Raw genomic sequence first — 15,088 nt, forward strand, 5'->3', positions numbered from 1 at the left:
TTAGAAGGGCAAAAACAATGGGGGGTAACCAGAACTATTCAGGAATAAAATATACCTTTACTTAGTATTTTCAACTTAATTGCTGGATTTTAATAATTTCTGCAACTTTCGGTACGTTCCACAAAAGCTTTGACAACTTATGTCTTCAAAACTATAAGTTTCCTCCAGAAAAGATATTTTTTTCATTCTCAGAAGACCGATGTTTATCCATATACGAATTCTTAATTTTGTCTGTGTCATATTTTCCCAAGCCCAACGAATTGTTTTAGTTGGGTCGTCCAACTTTTTAATCTGCTGCTCAGAAAGTACTTGATTTGAATGTATCCAGTTTCACTTGTCGTTCCTTAAGGTGGGCCAATTCTTTTTTCAGGTGAAAGACAGTCATTGTCCTGTTCTAAATCAAAATTCCTTTAAATAAATTTTTAAATAAGAAAGAATTTACTCTGTTTGCGTAGAAGCGTCAACCAAGGGATGCAAAATTTCGATAGGATGTGAAGAGCATCACTAGACAACTCCGCCTTCTTCCGATTTGGCTCAATCTCAAATCCATTGCCGAAAATTGATACTCGAAAACTTTTTCGCCTGGCTTAAATGAATCGCACGATTTTACCCAATATTTTCTTTCATTTTGTCTTTTGCGACATTTAATTGCTCTGAAATAAAAAATAGCTTTTCCAAAAGGCATCGCGGATTTAATAAGCAGCTCAATATGGCCAGCACAGGGTGAAAAGTATACATCTTTAATTATTGACACCACTTGTTATAAATTTTAACAAAATCAGAGATATCTTGTAGCAGAGTTTGAAAGAAGTAAAAATAATAACACAGCGTCACCTCTCTCTTTCTCTTTAGCGCGCTCAATTATATTTGCTATAACTTCGGAAACGATTTAAATTTTTTTTAAAGGTAAACATTTTAAATATTCCTGAAAATATAAGCATATTGTCTTCTTACTTTTTTTTTAATCTGGAGGTGGTATATCCCCTTAACGCCTTAAACATCTTATAATTCAAAGTCGAAAAGTTACTACAATTAGTTTATTCATTAATTTAGTGGCTTCACTTTTTTACAGTATTTACTATTTAGTACGAAAAATCAAGCTTTAAAGAGCTTTACAATGTAATTTATTACATAATAGAAATTTCTACAAACAAATTCGCCTTTGGAAGTCTTTATTTGCAGTGTAGTGTATAATTTGAGTCATGTAACTATGATGATTTTCTATGACTAAGTTTTCCACTCAATCACATATGAAAGAAACTCAAAATAACTGAATATCTACAGAGCGTAATAATAATAGAGAAATATAAATAAAAAGTATATATTTAACATCAGTCAGCGCTTACAAACTATAAAAGCCACAAGCAACTCAACTTCGATCTTCAGTGCAAGCTTAGTTGTTAATAAACTTGAAAGACCACAAATAAAAGAGCTTAAATATACAAACACGAACTATTGCTAAATATAGACAAAGAAGCCATTAAAGTGTGTGTATTAGAACAAAAGTAACGTAAAAGGGAATTTTATTGTAAAAGAATTGCGGTAAAGTGGCATAAAACTATACGGTCCAGTAGTAAAACGTTGCAGAATATGAGAACAAGCATGAAAAGTGTGCCAGGTTTGCTAGCGCTGTTGATCTTGGCCCTCGCCTGCTGCGCCATGGAAGTTGGTAAGCACAAACTAGCAAAGCATAATTTAAGCTAACCAGAAGCCAGTCAAACAGTTAAATGCTTAATTAAACAAAAAAACAACTGAATCAACTATTCATCAAAATAAAGAAGATCCATCTAAAGTTAAATAAACTTCGGCTGATCAATGCCATTGGTTGCAAAAAATTTGTGAATCAGCACTTCATTGGTATATTTGTGTGTAATAAAAAATAACTAATGCTTACAACAAAACAAAAACCGCACACACTTAGATATACATATGTATGTATGTGTGTGAAGCCTACTCGTAACACATTTGCCCAGGTGAGATTTTGTGTGTGGTCGCAGATCACAAAGACTGTGAAGTAGAGGCTCCTATGATTTAGGTGTGAATTACTGGTTGTATTGCCGTGGTTCGACCCCAATGTGAAAGTGCAATATGAAAGAGGTTTTTTTGCTGTTGTCTGTTGGCATGCAATAATAGTGCCGCAGCTGTAAAGGGTGGTTAAGTTTCAAGGGCCGGTGTTGATTTTGAATAAAATACAATTTTTTTAGGAAATTATTGTCATTTCTCTTTATTATGATAATATTGGTATAGCTTAATTACGCATGGAACAAAATATCGGCCAAATGGCCGCCGCAGCACACCTCCATCCGATGGTCCAAATTTTCGATGACGCTGAGGCATAATTGAAGTTCTATGCCGTTAATGTGCCAAATTATCTCATCCTTTAGCTCTTGAATTGTTGCTGTCTTATCTACGTACACCTTTTTTTCCAAATAATCCCAAAGAAACAAGTCCAACGGTGTCAAATCACATGATCTTGGCATCGCCGCGACGTGAGATTATTCGGTCATCAAATTTTTCGCGCAAAAGAGCCATTGTTTCGTTAGCTGTGTGACAAGTGGCACCGTCCTGTTGAAACCACATATCGACCACATCCATATCTTCCGATTCGGACCATAAAAGGTCGTTATCATCTCACGATAGCGTACACCATTCACAGTAACGGCCTGACCGGCCACATTTTGGAAAAAATACGGCCCAATGATGCCCCCGGCCCATATACCGCACCAAACAGTCACTCTTTGTGGGTGCATTGGTTTTTCGGCAATCACTCTCGGATTATCATTCGCCCAAATGCGGCAATTCTGCTTATTGACGAATCCACTGAGGTGAAAATGTGTCTCATCACTGAAGATGATTTTCTTCGAAAATTGATCATTCACTGTTGCTATTTCCTGCCACCATTCTGACCATTGACGACGCTTGAAATGGTGAAGAGGCTTTAGTTCTTGAGTCAATTGCACCTTGTGAGCATGTAAATGCAAGTCTTTATGCTTAATGTTCATCAACCACGAGCGTGAGAGGTGCAATTGTTGAGCATGACGACGGGTTGAGGTGGACGGCTCTCCAACTACACTATCGCGAACAGCAGCAATATTTTCTGCAGTACGAGCATGCACTGGTGTTTTCACATCTCTTACAGATCCGGTTTGCTCAAACTTTTGCACAATTTTTCCGGTTGTACGCACATTTGAACGATTAAATTGACCGAAAAAATCACGAAGTGCGCGATATGCATTTTGATTTGAACGCCCGTTTTCATAATAAGCCTGAATAACTTTAACGCGTTGCTTGATTGTATGTCTTTCTATGGTTCAAATTGAGTTAGCCTGAAATGGAAAAATGTCTAATGATATGCAGAAAAAAGCATGTCGTTTGGGTGTTGTTCACATTCAACATCGGCCCTTAAAATTTAACCACCCTTTATTTCTGACATACATTTTTTTATGTACATAAGTGGAAAAATGAAAAAAGAAAAATTTAAATTAAACACTTTGTCAAAATCTGTGTTAGGGGTATTCTTTATGGTATGAATTATCAGATATAAAATTAATTAGAAATATTTCGTAAGATTTGGTTATAATTTTTAGAAGCATTTGCATTTCAACATCAAAAAGAGCGTATAATTTATTTTAATATAATTTCACAAAATTTTAACTTGGCTTATGTTAATATTAGAAAAATATAACAGAGACTGCGATCGTATTTACACTAGAATCACAACGACGCCGCTAAAGTCAGACTTAAGAAACCGAAATGGGTGCGCGGTCTACTAAATTAAATTAGTACTCGGAGACAAATTGCAAATTTCCTTTCCACGTAAATTTGCTAATTTTTTTTTTCAAAGAGTATCTTAAGCTAATATTTCCGCAACTGTCCGACTTTTTTGTAAAACTGAAAATTCTTAATTGTTAATCTCGACGATATAGACATAGCCCAGCGAATAAGGATCTAGCGGCTACGTTGACTGGGTCATATCGTCCGAATGGATACATACGCTCCGGCTTTGAAAGTATTCGATGCGGTACCAGCTGGTGGTAGCAGAGGAAGAGGAAGGCCTCCTCTGCGTTTGAAAGGATCAGGGGGCTTCACTTGGTGTGTCCAACTGGCGCCGGTTAGCACGAGAAAGAAACGGCTGGCGCGCTTTGTTAAACTCGGCCAAAATCGCGTAAGCGGTTATAGCGCCAATTAAAAAGTGAAGAAGAAGAATTTCGATTTAATATTTGTAGTTATTTTATAGACTCGCACAATTCGCTCAAATTAAATCAGTATTTTAACTTAAACTATAATAAAACAATCATGGGTTGTATTTGATTTAATTACCGAAACATTTTTGTCTAAATACGGAATGATCTAGGGACAGATCTATTTTTGAATCATGTTATTTACATACAGACAGATTTTCTGCTCAAAATCGTTTCACTATCATGAAGCTTACACGCGAAATTTAAGTGTGTGAGTGTTGAATTAATATGGGCTAAAATTGGAAATAACAATAAACAGCTTTACCACTCTACTTGATTGAAATATCTTATAAGTATATCTTATGTAATATAAGGAAATGTTTTCATTTATCTCTCTCTAAATCCGTTTCCGTAAACTTTTCCTCTTATTTAACTGATTCTCAGTTAAACTCTCTTACTGAATTTTTGATGCAATGGAAGTTATATTCTACTCAGACTTTTAGTTTTATAGCCATTTAAATTACGCCATTGTTCCGAGTTTAGTTCAGACTTTATGCATCTGTGCATTTTAAAATCACTTGCACCTCCCCCAACCGTCTACGCTAGAATATGTTTTCTTTATATAAAAACCATATTACGAATGTCATATTAAATGTTTAGGCGCGCTAAAACAACATTTGAATTTTTTTCGCTCCTCTTCGCTGAATTTTGTTGATCCAATTTCTTTGTTGAGTGCTAAGTGTATGAAAATTCTGTTATTACCATTATTATTATTATTATTTTTATAATGAGGGCGTTTACACTCCAACCTAAAAGATCTATTGTGCCCCCTTAATGGATTCAGATTCAATCAAATTTAGTATTTGTCCTATTTGTCCTCAACGCCTCGAGTTCGCGGTGTACGACGCCGATTCCCTCGCTTTCGTGAGGTAGCAACGAGGTGTCTACAGTGATCTCGCTTTCGGCACATCTTCTTCAGCAATCTTTGCCGCTACGTCATCTCGCATTTTGATCCTAGTGTCAGCTTGATTGCTACCTGCTTCTGTAACTGAGCCACAGCTTCTCTATTGTCGTGTCCTTTTTGTAAGTGGAGGGAATCGTACCGAATCTGTATGAAATCCTACAGTTGTTCTCTTTGGTTCATTTTGCTTACTAGTTGTCTATGCCTATTTTTAATAGTGTCCCAGTTTTTATCTCCTTGGAGCTGAGTACTCTCCACAGGTGTATACACAGAATCCTACTCTGGGTAATGATGAGGTCCAGAAGCTTATTTGTTTCAACACCAGTTGCTCATAGTAGGTACGCAGTCATCAGATACAAACCCGATATATCGTCCCCGTTGTAGGCGCCTAACTCTGAACCCTCCCATCAGATTGTTTTCACATCATTTCACGCAACCAGTTGGCCGCTTCCCTGGTTGCACAATTGACTAGTATGATATTAAGACTGGTCAATCACGTATAGCTTTGAATTTAAGTTTGGATTTGTTTATACATTTCCTCTACGAGAAGTAGCTCCTCCCTTCCTGCTCCTCCCGTGTGAGTATTTGTAAAAGGAAAGATTTGGGTAGAAGAGCTAGTATTAAGCTCTTAACGATAGTAACATAGCTAACACCAAGTTTTCTAGAGTTTAAATTGGTTACACTTTGCATTTTAATCTTCTTTCAAATTGTTTAGGAACATATTGGTTTCACAAATCGTCACCCTCTTACGTCCTTTATTTCTAAACAAGCTATAACAAACTTTGTATTTCTAGATTATAAGTTTAAATAAATAAATGAAATATGGGGTTGCCACACAATCCCATAAAACAAACGATTATCTGCAGTAATCTTTTCGAAGTGATGTCATGGCAATAAAACGTTATAAGCAATCCAGATCCTTAAATAGAATTCCATGAGTAATTCAAAACTTTCTATTTTCTAATGAAGACATAAAATATGGAAAGGAATTAAGTTTTGTTCACTGTATTTAATTTTTTAAAAAGATATTTGTATTTAGACAGACCTATTTTAGGTTAATTACTTCCATTCAAAGAATATGTACAGACGTTAATACAGTTGTAAGTGAACTTGGAAAGTTATAAATATTCAGTATATGTATGTATTTAGCCTGGTCAAATCCAGTGGCTAAAAAACAATATTTCTGAGTTCATAGCCGCAGAAAATTGGCCGTCGGATGTCCAGATCTGAATCCATTGGACTACAACTTGTGGTCAGAATTGGAGAACATGGCTTGTAGAAGATCTCACAGAAATTTGGAGAGTCTTAAACAATCTTTAGATCGAGCAGCGGCGAGCAGTAACCGTGCGTTCTGGCCCAATAGCAAATGGCCCAATCATTTGAAGGCTTGTGTAAAAGCAAATTGTGGCCGTTTCGAATGAAAATTAAAATGTTTATATGAACGAGACTTTATCAATAAAACGGTCCGCGGATGACATATGGCAAAAATAAATTTCTCGTTTGATGGTAGGACTGATATAAGCTTACATGGCAAATTTCAGCGTGATATGTCACATAGTTTGCTTTCTGTGCTACTGAAAACAAGTCAAGCTCGAGTGTGTTTTTCGAATTTAACGATGGAAATTCAAGTTGAACAAAGAATTTGTTTGAAATTTTGTTATTCCAACAAAATTTCGGCTTCAGACGCTTTAAAAATGTTTCAGACAACCTATGGGGACTCTGCTCTATCGCGTGCACGTGTTTTCCAGTGGTACAAATCGTCCAAAGAGGGCCGTACATCGGTTGAAAACTTGCCTCATGAACGTCGTCCAGCAACATCAGTAAACGACGAAAACATCAGAAAAGTAGAGGAAATTGTGCTTGAAAATCGCCGTGTGACCGAAAGAGAGATAGCTAGTGAGCTGAGCATATCAAATGGATCCGTTCATACTATTATTCATGATGTCTTGGGCATGAGACGAGTGTCCGCGCGTCTTGTTCCAAAATTGTTGAATTTTCTTCAAAAAGAACAACGCAAAACTGTCGCTAAGGAAATTCTCGCCATGACTTTTACGGACATCCGGCACATCATAACTGGTGACGCGACTTGGGTTTATGAGTATGACGTCGAAACAGCCCAACAATCATCGGAATGGCGCTCCCCGGAGGAGCCGAAACCCAAAAAACCACGCCAAAGTCGCTCAAAAATTAAGGTTATGCTGACTGTTTTTTTCGATTACGAAGGTGTGGTGCACTCGGAGTTCCTTCCGCAAGGCCGATCGGTTAACGCTGAATATTATTTAGACGTTTTAAAGCGTTTGCGCGAGAACATTCGTCTTAAAAAGAAGGAATTGTGGGACAACAAGTCATGGTTCTTGCATCACGATAATGCACCAGCTCACACATCACGTCTTGTTCGCGATTATTTGAACAAAAATAATGTTAATATCGTTCCGCAAGCACCGTATTCGCCTGATATGGCTCCATGTGACTTTTTCCTGTTTCCCAAGCTCAAGTTGCCGCTCCATGGAAAACATTTTGAGACAATTGAAGTCATAAAAGAGAATTCGAAGAAGGAACTGAAATCCATACCGAAATCGGCCTTCCAGAAATGCTATGATGATTGGAAAAAACGTTGGCATATGTGCATCGCCTCCAATGGTGATTACTTTGAAGGAGATAAAATAAAAATTGAACAATAATTAACCGTTTGTGTTTTATTAAATCAGTCTCGTTCATATTTGAGCAGAAGGTATACATATAATTGGCATGTTGTTTCATGTTTCTTTATTTTTAATATTTACATGATTAAATAAAACTAACTTCATTAAAAAAAGTATTATAACTTCATATCTATATCTTGTAACAGAACTTATGGCAGGACTAAGTATATATCAGGTCAGTCCATAAGTCAGTCGATATTCCTTTTTATAGCTTCTTTGGCGGGTAGATTCTTGTTACTCATATGGGATTGAAGTCCATGGAAAAGGTGATAATCACAAGGTGCAATATCCAGAGAGTATGGTGGGTGCGGCACGAGCTCCCATCCGAGCTCGCTCAGCTTGCCTAATGTTTGCCTTGCGGTATGAGATCTTGCGTTGTCGTGGTGGAACAAAACTATGCGTCTATTCACTACAGACGGTCGATTTTTGTTAAGTGCCTCATTCAGGTTTGAAAGCTGATAGGAATAATAATCAGCAGTTATCGTCTGGTTTCTTTCCAGAAGTTCATAATAAATAATACCGGCCATATCCCACCAAATAGAATCTTCTTGGAGTGAAGTCCATCTCTAGGGATCGGTTCTGCTGTTTCATCTTTATCTAACCATTAACCATTGGCGTTTGTGAACAGGATTATTGTAAAGAACCCATTTTTCATCACCAGTAACGATACGGTTCAAAAAACTTTCATTTTCAAGCCGTTGCAGCAACTGAGAACACACATTCACTCTCTGCTGAAAGTTGGCGACGGAAAGTCCATGCGGAACCCATTTTCCCAGTTTTGAAACCTTTCCCAACTGCACCAGGTGCCTGTGAACTGTTCCATGCGATGAATTTAACCTTTGAGCTATCATATCGACTGTCAAATTAGGCTCAGCTTCCACGAGTTCGAGCAAGACGTCGGAGTTAAAGACTTCAGGACGACCAGCGCGTGGGGCATCCTCCACGTCGCAGTCCTTACACTCAGAGTATCCTCTCCGTGAACAATGTTTATTTCTGCAGCAGCAGTTGTTGCATTTTTACCACTTAAAAAAAAATACAAAGTATGCCTCTTATACGCGTTCGAAGGTTCCATTTTATTTTTTAACACAGCGTGCTTCTATTCGCGATTAAAATCACTAGTTGAATGCACAATATATCAAAGAAAATATAAATAGTTCCGTTATATTCCGCGAATAATTTTTTGTATGCAAAAATCGTACAAAAGTGAAATTATGGGTAAAATACGCACGGACTGACCTTATACTATGATATAAAAAATGAACTCGTCGACACTAGGAATTTGTCGAAGTTGCAACTGCGTCAAGCTGAGTGACGAATTGTAAAAATTGTTTTAAGACAAGCAATTATTAGCCATTCCTAGCCAAGTTTATTGCAATGCAAAACAATCTTCATATACGTATTTACATCGAGCGTTAACTGTATGCCTATCGGGAGTTTCTTATGCCTTTTTTCAAGCAAAATATATTACTAATACTGAAATTGCTTAATTCCAATTGTCGTATACGGAAATACATAGTATTAAATAAAATTTGAATTTATAAGAGAAATTTATTTTCAGCACTGACTATATTGTATGAGACAAAACACTGTACGTTGATTTATGAGGTTGGCATTATTTATTAGAAGAATCGTGAGTGTACACACACATGTTTAACTGACTGTAAATAATCGCTTAACTTGGATTTAATTCCCTCGACGGTATGTTTGCTAAGGCAGCCAAACAAGTAATCAAGCAATAAATGATGCAACCATCCATACGTACAGCCAATTCATCAGTGTTTCCTATGGAAATCAATGTTCTGTAATTATTAATTTACTCAAATAATATACCAATCAATTCTGGTTGTACCTTTAGGTGTATAGAAACAATAACTAAAACCAATAACAATAATTCTCAACATTCTACATACATATTCACTTACATATACATACAAACCAATATACCAGTAAATAGGAGTTATGCATGGTGTGTACACAGCCGTCATAGCTGAGTGGCTTTGTGTGTGGCTACTATTGGGTTGGTCCGAGTTGGAAAAATCAAGTGATAGAAAAGTTGTTTCTAATAGTTGGCAAATCTCCGAATTGATTTCTACTAAAAACAGCATACAAGTAAAAGCATTTCTCATAAGAACCATCTGCCGATCGATGACGGCTTAAAACTGCAGGTCCCTCTATTTATGGAACAACAAGAAGACACACGCCACGAATTGGAGAAGCGCGCCTAAACTCTTATATGTATACATATGTAGGTATATGCATATATTTATTCAAGATGAAAAGGGTGCACTATTAAGATCGCATATTTTATGAAGTGAATAAAAAGCAGTAAATATCAATACCTTATGGCAATCCCAAACCAACAGCGTCAAATCGCATGATCTTGGTGGCCAATGCACCATATAACGCTGGAGCGCGAGACAGATATCTAACACGAAAAAAATTATAGTTTTCTACATGACAGTTTTAATTTCATTTAAACTCAGCTTTGGCTTCACAATTAATTTTATTTTGAATGTATAGTATAGTTAAGCCGCATGAGACGATTGTATAATATTTTAAATATTACGTAGCAGTTTCAGCAGATTCATTGCAGTCTGGCAACATTTTTTTACTCTTTGCCATATTTTCCTTGTCAGATATGATCGGGTTTGATAAGAGACAAAAAAGAGCATACAGTTGCTTGCCCTATTGATTAATTTATTTAGAAATCTAGTTGGCTACTCTAAATAAATACATATACGAGTACACATGTATAGTTTTATGTTTTATGATAAGACCGGTACTCGTTTACCACTCCTCCAAAGGCGAAAGAGAGAAAGAGACAAGTTGTGAGTGAGATCTTTGTATGATATTTTTCTTGATTTTCAAAATTATTTTTTCTGTCAGACAAAGACATTATTGTTTCATGCTCAAGACAAATCTAGTAGGTCGCTTGATCCAAGGTAGACTCCATTTGGAGCCGCTATTCTGGGTCACGTCGACACATCCACCTACCTGTGAAGCCAGATTACACCAGCTATTGGAACGATGACTAGTATAAGTGCAAGAATTAAAAAAGCCAAACCGGCATTTGGCAGCCTAAATAAGATAGGATCCTCGAAACAACTGACTAAACGCAAGAAGCTAAGAACTTTTAATTCAAATATAAAATCAGTTCTTCTCCTTGCTTATGAAACTTGGCGTGCAGCAGATGTTGAAATGGAATAAAACAAGCTGTGTGTGAGTTATTGACAAAATTATTTTCTTATTTGAAAGGCGCATATATGCCATTAAGTGTGGAATATGACATCATTCAAATGCCCGCCTCGGCTTCTTACGCTGGAACGGATCCGAGTGGTCCAATTTTCAATGACTCTTCCGACTGACCTGAGACTTCAAGAAACTCCACAGGAAAAAGTCTAGGGGGGTCAAATCGCATGACCTTGGCGGCCAATTCACATCACCCCTGCGAGAGATAACCTTACCCTCAAATCGTTCATGCAGAATGTCAATCGTGGCGTTTGCTGTTTGGCACGTAGCGCCGTCCTGCTGGAACCACATGTCATCTAGGTCCATATGGTTCAATATGGGCCATAAGAATTTGGAAGGGTCACCACGTCTATCGAAAAATGGGCGCAATGCGCGCAACGTTTGCGTTAATGAACTCTCATTTTAGTAAATACAGTTTTATCATTTGAACGTGCTGTTCAATCGTGTAACTTGCCATGATGATTTGGCATAAACAACTGAATAATAAACGAAAGATTTGACAGATGTCACCAAAACAAAATGGCTGCCACAGGGCGCCAAAATCGACCCGCGCCAATTGAAAACCTCTTTACAACACAAACATTACAATCATTTATTAACCGATGTCTCAGAACAATCATGTACATATGGTGGCCTGAAAATTGGATCTCGAACGATCAACTCCTTGCAACAAGTGAGCAAGAAATAGAGATGGTCTTGGCCAAGGTCATCGCCGCAGAGGACATCCTACAGGATCATGACGTAGCCTTTTCGACGAATTTCGAGGAGGCGATGAAAACCTAACATGGTCCCAGGTCAAGGAAAAATCGAAAAATTTACAACATTGGCAACCTTTTTGTTTCGACACTCTAATAGCAACAAATAATAATAATAATAATCTATAGGCGAAAACATTTTTTAAACCGTTCGGTCGATTTGGAAAAATGACAAATCGAAATAAATGAGGCAATGATTGCTGTATTTAGTGTGTTGGGGGGCTAGTACTGCCACTATGGCTCCATGATATTGTTACTAAATAGTCCAAGTCAGAGAAAAGAGTGAATTAGGGCTACATATTAATCATCATTCAACGCAAAAAACAAATGTTAGGTTCTTATCGGCGAAATAATAAATAGTTCTCATCTAATGACTGCTATAGAACGACGGTTTTCCAATACAACTTAAAACTGTTATGTCCCTGATTTTAAAACATTACCACGGAACTAGTTTCGAAACCTCTCATTTTTTTCGTGTTTGGAAGCCATTTCAGGGAAAATAAAATTGGAAAATTCATTTTTTTTTTTAATTTCAATTTTTATTCGTATTAGTTGCCAATAAATAAATGTTTGGCATACACTTTTACTATACATAAAAAACAAAAAATTATCAATAAATGTATTTATTTACTTATAATATAATATGTGCGCTTTAATATACCTATATAAGTTTTTTTTATATTCAAATCGTTAATGTTGAAATTAAAAGGAGAAAAATCATAATCACGGAGAAAAACACACATTGCCCTAAATCATTGATTAATTTAAATTTTCTATCATTTTCCACATTCTTGAAGTGCAGAAGTCTCTGTATCTGCTGATATACAATATTTTCAATTAAATGTTCCGATGCAGTCTCTGCGCAATCTGCTGCTTCATCTGTATACTCAAGATGCGCGGTTAACCATACTTTATTTTAGTTTTGAAGCTTTATCACAAACTTTTATTTGTCCAATTTAATTAGTCATTTCCTTTGGCGCGCACTGTGTGCATCTCTTTAAATGAACTTGCTTGCTACGCATATTTTTTGTGAATTGGAAAATACATGAATATGTTTGCCATGCTTGTAAGAGAAGAGAAGCGCAAAAAAGCGTTTTTCGGAAATATGAAACTTTTCTAGGTTGTCATATTAGTCAATGATCAATCTAAAATTTGGTATTGATGTTACGAGCCAAAGCATGAAAAAGTGATATGAAAAAAATTCTCTTCGGTAAATTTAATTTTTTTGTTTTGGAATATACGACAATTTCGCACAAAGGTGTCGATTTGGCGTTGCCCAGAGTGCACGGCGCGGCGGGGATCTGCACTACATACACGCAACCCAGTATATGAAAATAATTTCGGCATTACCACAAGGCATTTCATTTTAATGCCGGGAATTATTTTAATATAAGTAAAATTATGTGGACATACATAAATGGAACTTTTCCAAATACAATGACTCTGTAACGCATTTGGTATTCGAAGAGTTTTTCGAAAAATAAAATAATTTTGTTTACCTTTAAATAATTTAATTATTTTTTATTTTCAGTTGCTGCTCCTTACCAAGAGTTACCTCCCCGAGCTGGGCATATTCCGGTCTATATACGTGAAGATAACCAGCCGCTAAGCGAAATCCATCCAGGTCTGGCTGAGGCATTCCACGAACTAGGAGAACTAGATCAGAAGGTTGTGATGAGTAAAAATGTTATTAAATTACGTTCTAAATAAATATGAACATACAATTTTTTTTATTTTTTGTAGGGCAGTAATTCAAAAACAGTGAACAGCCTGAAAGATCAAACTGATGGTTCTAAAGATGAAAAGGAAACAAATAGATTATTGAACACGATAAAGCCTACAGAGAGTGATATAGCATCTTTTGATGTGGTGAAAAATGTTGATGCCAAAATTGACTCTTTATCGAACGGGGAAGTTGAAAAACAGGAAACAGATATTGTTAAGAAAGATGATAAGGAACAGGATAAGGAGGTGGCGTAAATTTCACACAAGCTACGTGAAGGAAACTCCTAAACAATTGTCTACATTTTAATCCTACTTTATATAAATATTTTTTTTTATACCACAACGAATACAATGAAACAATCAAAATGGAAGCTTTTCATCAGAATGAGAAGTTGACTGCATATTAAAAATTACACAATCGGAACTCTGCCTAATTAAAGGCCAGTTAAGAAAGAATTTCAGATGTATATACACATGTGCATACACATATAGTTATATATCAATTTTGTCTTTCAAACTTGATCGCACATGCAGTGAAATACCTTTGTAGGTGCTGGTTAAAATGGGTGCCATCAAATCAGTGGCAATTAGCAGGCGATACTAAACTGTGTGTATGTATGGATATGTGCATTTATTTAAATTATTAGCATTATTAGAAATTAAGTTTAACAAACTGCTCTTTTCAACAAAATGATTGTTTCATTAAAACTAATAAAAAATAAATCACATTTTGTTTATTGGTAGGACATCTTGTTATCAAAATACATATTAGATCTAAAATTTTCATTCACATTTTTTCACTAAACCAATTAAAATATGTTTAAATGGTATACATAACTATTGGGTTGAGGAATAAGTTCATAGCGTTTTTATATTTTCTTTAGGTAAGAATTCATTCTATAGAACTCTTTCTGCTCTACAAAACTATGCTAATTGTATTTTTGAGTTATTTAATTTTTTATTAGTTTTGAAGATTAAAATCAACATTTTCGATACCTGCTCTTCTTTGCTTTTCATCGAAGCCAAAAAGCTGCCGAAGCAGACCGGGACATTTGCGAAGTGCATGGAGAAGGTGTCATAGACGAGTCTACAGCGCGGAAATGGCTTGCAAAATTCAAAAATGGCGACTTTGACGTCGATGACATGGGCCGCAGCGGAAGGCCTCCTGAATTCGATGAAGAACGTCTCAAATTACTTTTGAAGGAGGTCGGTCGCCAAAGCAGTCAGAAAGAGGCGGAAAAACCCAACTGCGATCATAAAACGATTCTCAATCACCTTTATTCAAGGGAATCTGGGTACCTCACGAGCTCAACGAAAGAAACAAAGAAAGTCGCTTTCAAATTGCTTCTAGGCGTCCCGCCCGCCATCGAACAACACGCGGTCATAAACAGCGCATTTTGTAACGAATCGTGACGGGAGATGAGAAATGGTGCCTGCACATCAATATGCAGCAAAGAAAGAAAGAGTGGGTGGCTCCAGAAGATACACCAAGCAGATCATCTTCATCCCAAGAAG

At 36.5% G+C, this 15,088-nt stretch overlaps 1 protein-coding gene across 1 annotated transcript; it reads left to right on the plus strand.

The window, feature by feature from the left end:
* Positions 1–1,359: 1,359 nt before the first annotated feature.
* Positions 1,360–14,316, plus strand: LOC128859895 (uncharacterized). The gene is made up of 3 exons (XM_054097032.1): positions 1,360–1,669; positions 13,380–13,516; positions 13,592–14,316. Exons 1-3 carry the CDS (start codon positions 1,591–1,593, stop codon positions 13,826–13,828), a joined length of 453 nt encoding a protein of 150 aa, XP_053953007.1. The 5' UTR covers positions 1,360–1,590; the 3' UTR covers positions 13,829–14,316.
* The last annotated feature ends 772 nt before the right edge of the window (positions 14,317–15,088 follow it).

Source organism: Anastrepha ludens, chromosome 4, assembly GCF_028408465.1.
Source record: "Anastrepha ludens isolate Willacy chromosome 4, idAnaLude1.1, whole genome shotgun sequence".
Taxonomy (NCBI): domain Eukaryota; kingdom Metazoa; phylum Arthropoda; class Insecta; order Diptera; family Tephritidae; genus Anastrepha; species Anastrepha ludens.

Coding starts and splice junctions, on each gene's coding strand:
- LOC128859895 (XM_054097032.1), top strand. CDS start 1,591: ATGAGAACAAGCATGAAAAGTGTGCCAGGTTTGCTAGCGCTGTTGATC. Junction 1,670..13,379: donor CTGCTGCGCCATGGAAGTTG/GTAAGCACAAAC, acceptor TTTTATTTTCAG/TTGCTGCTCCTTACCAAGAG. Junction 13,517..13,591: donor TAGGAGAACTAGATCAGAAG/GTTGTGATGAGT, acceptor TATTTTTTGTAG/GGCAGTAATTCAAAAACAGT.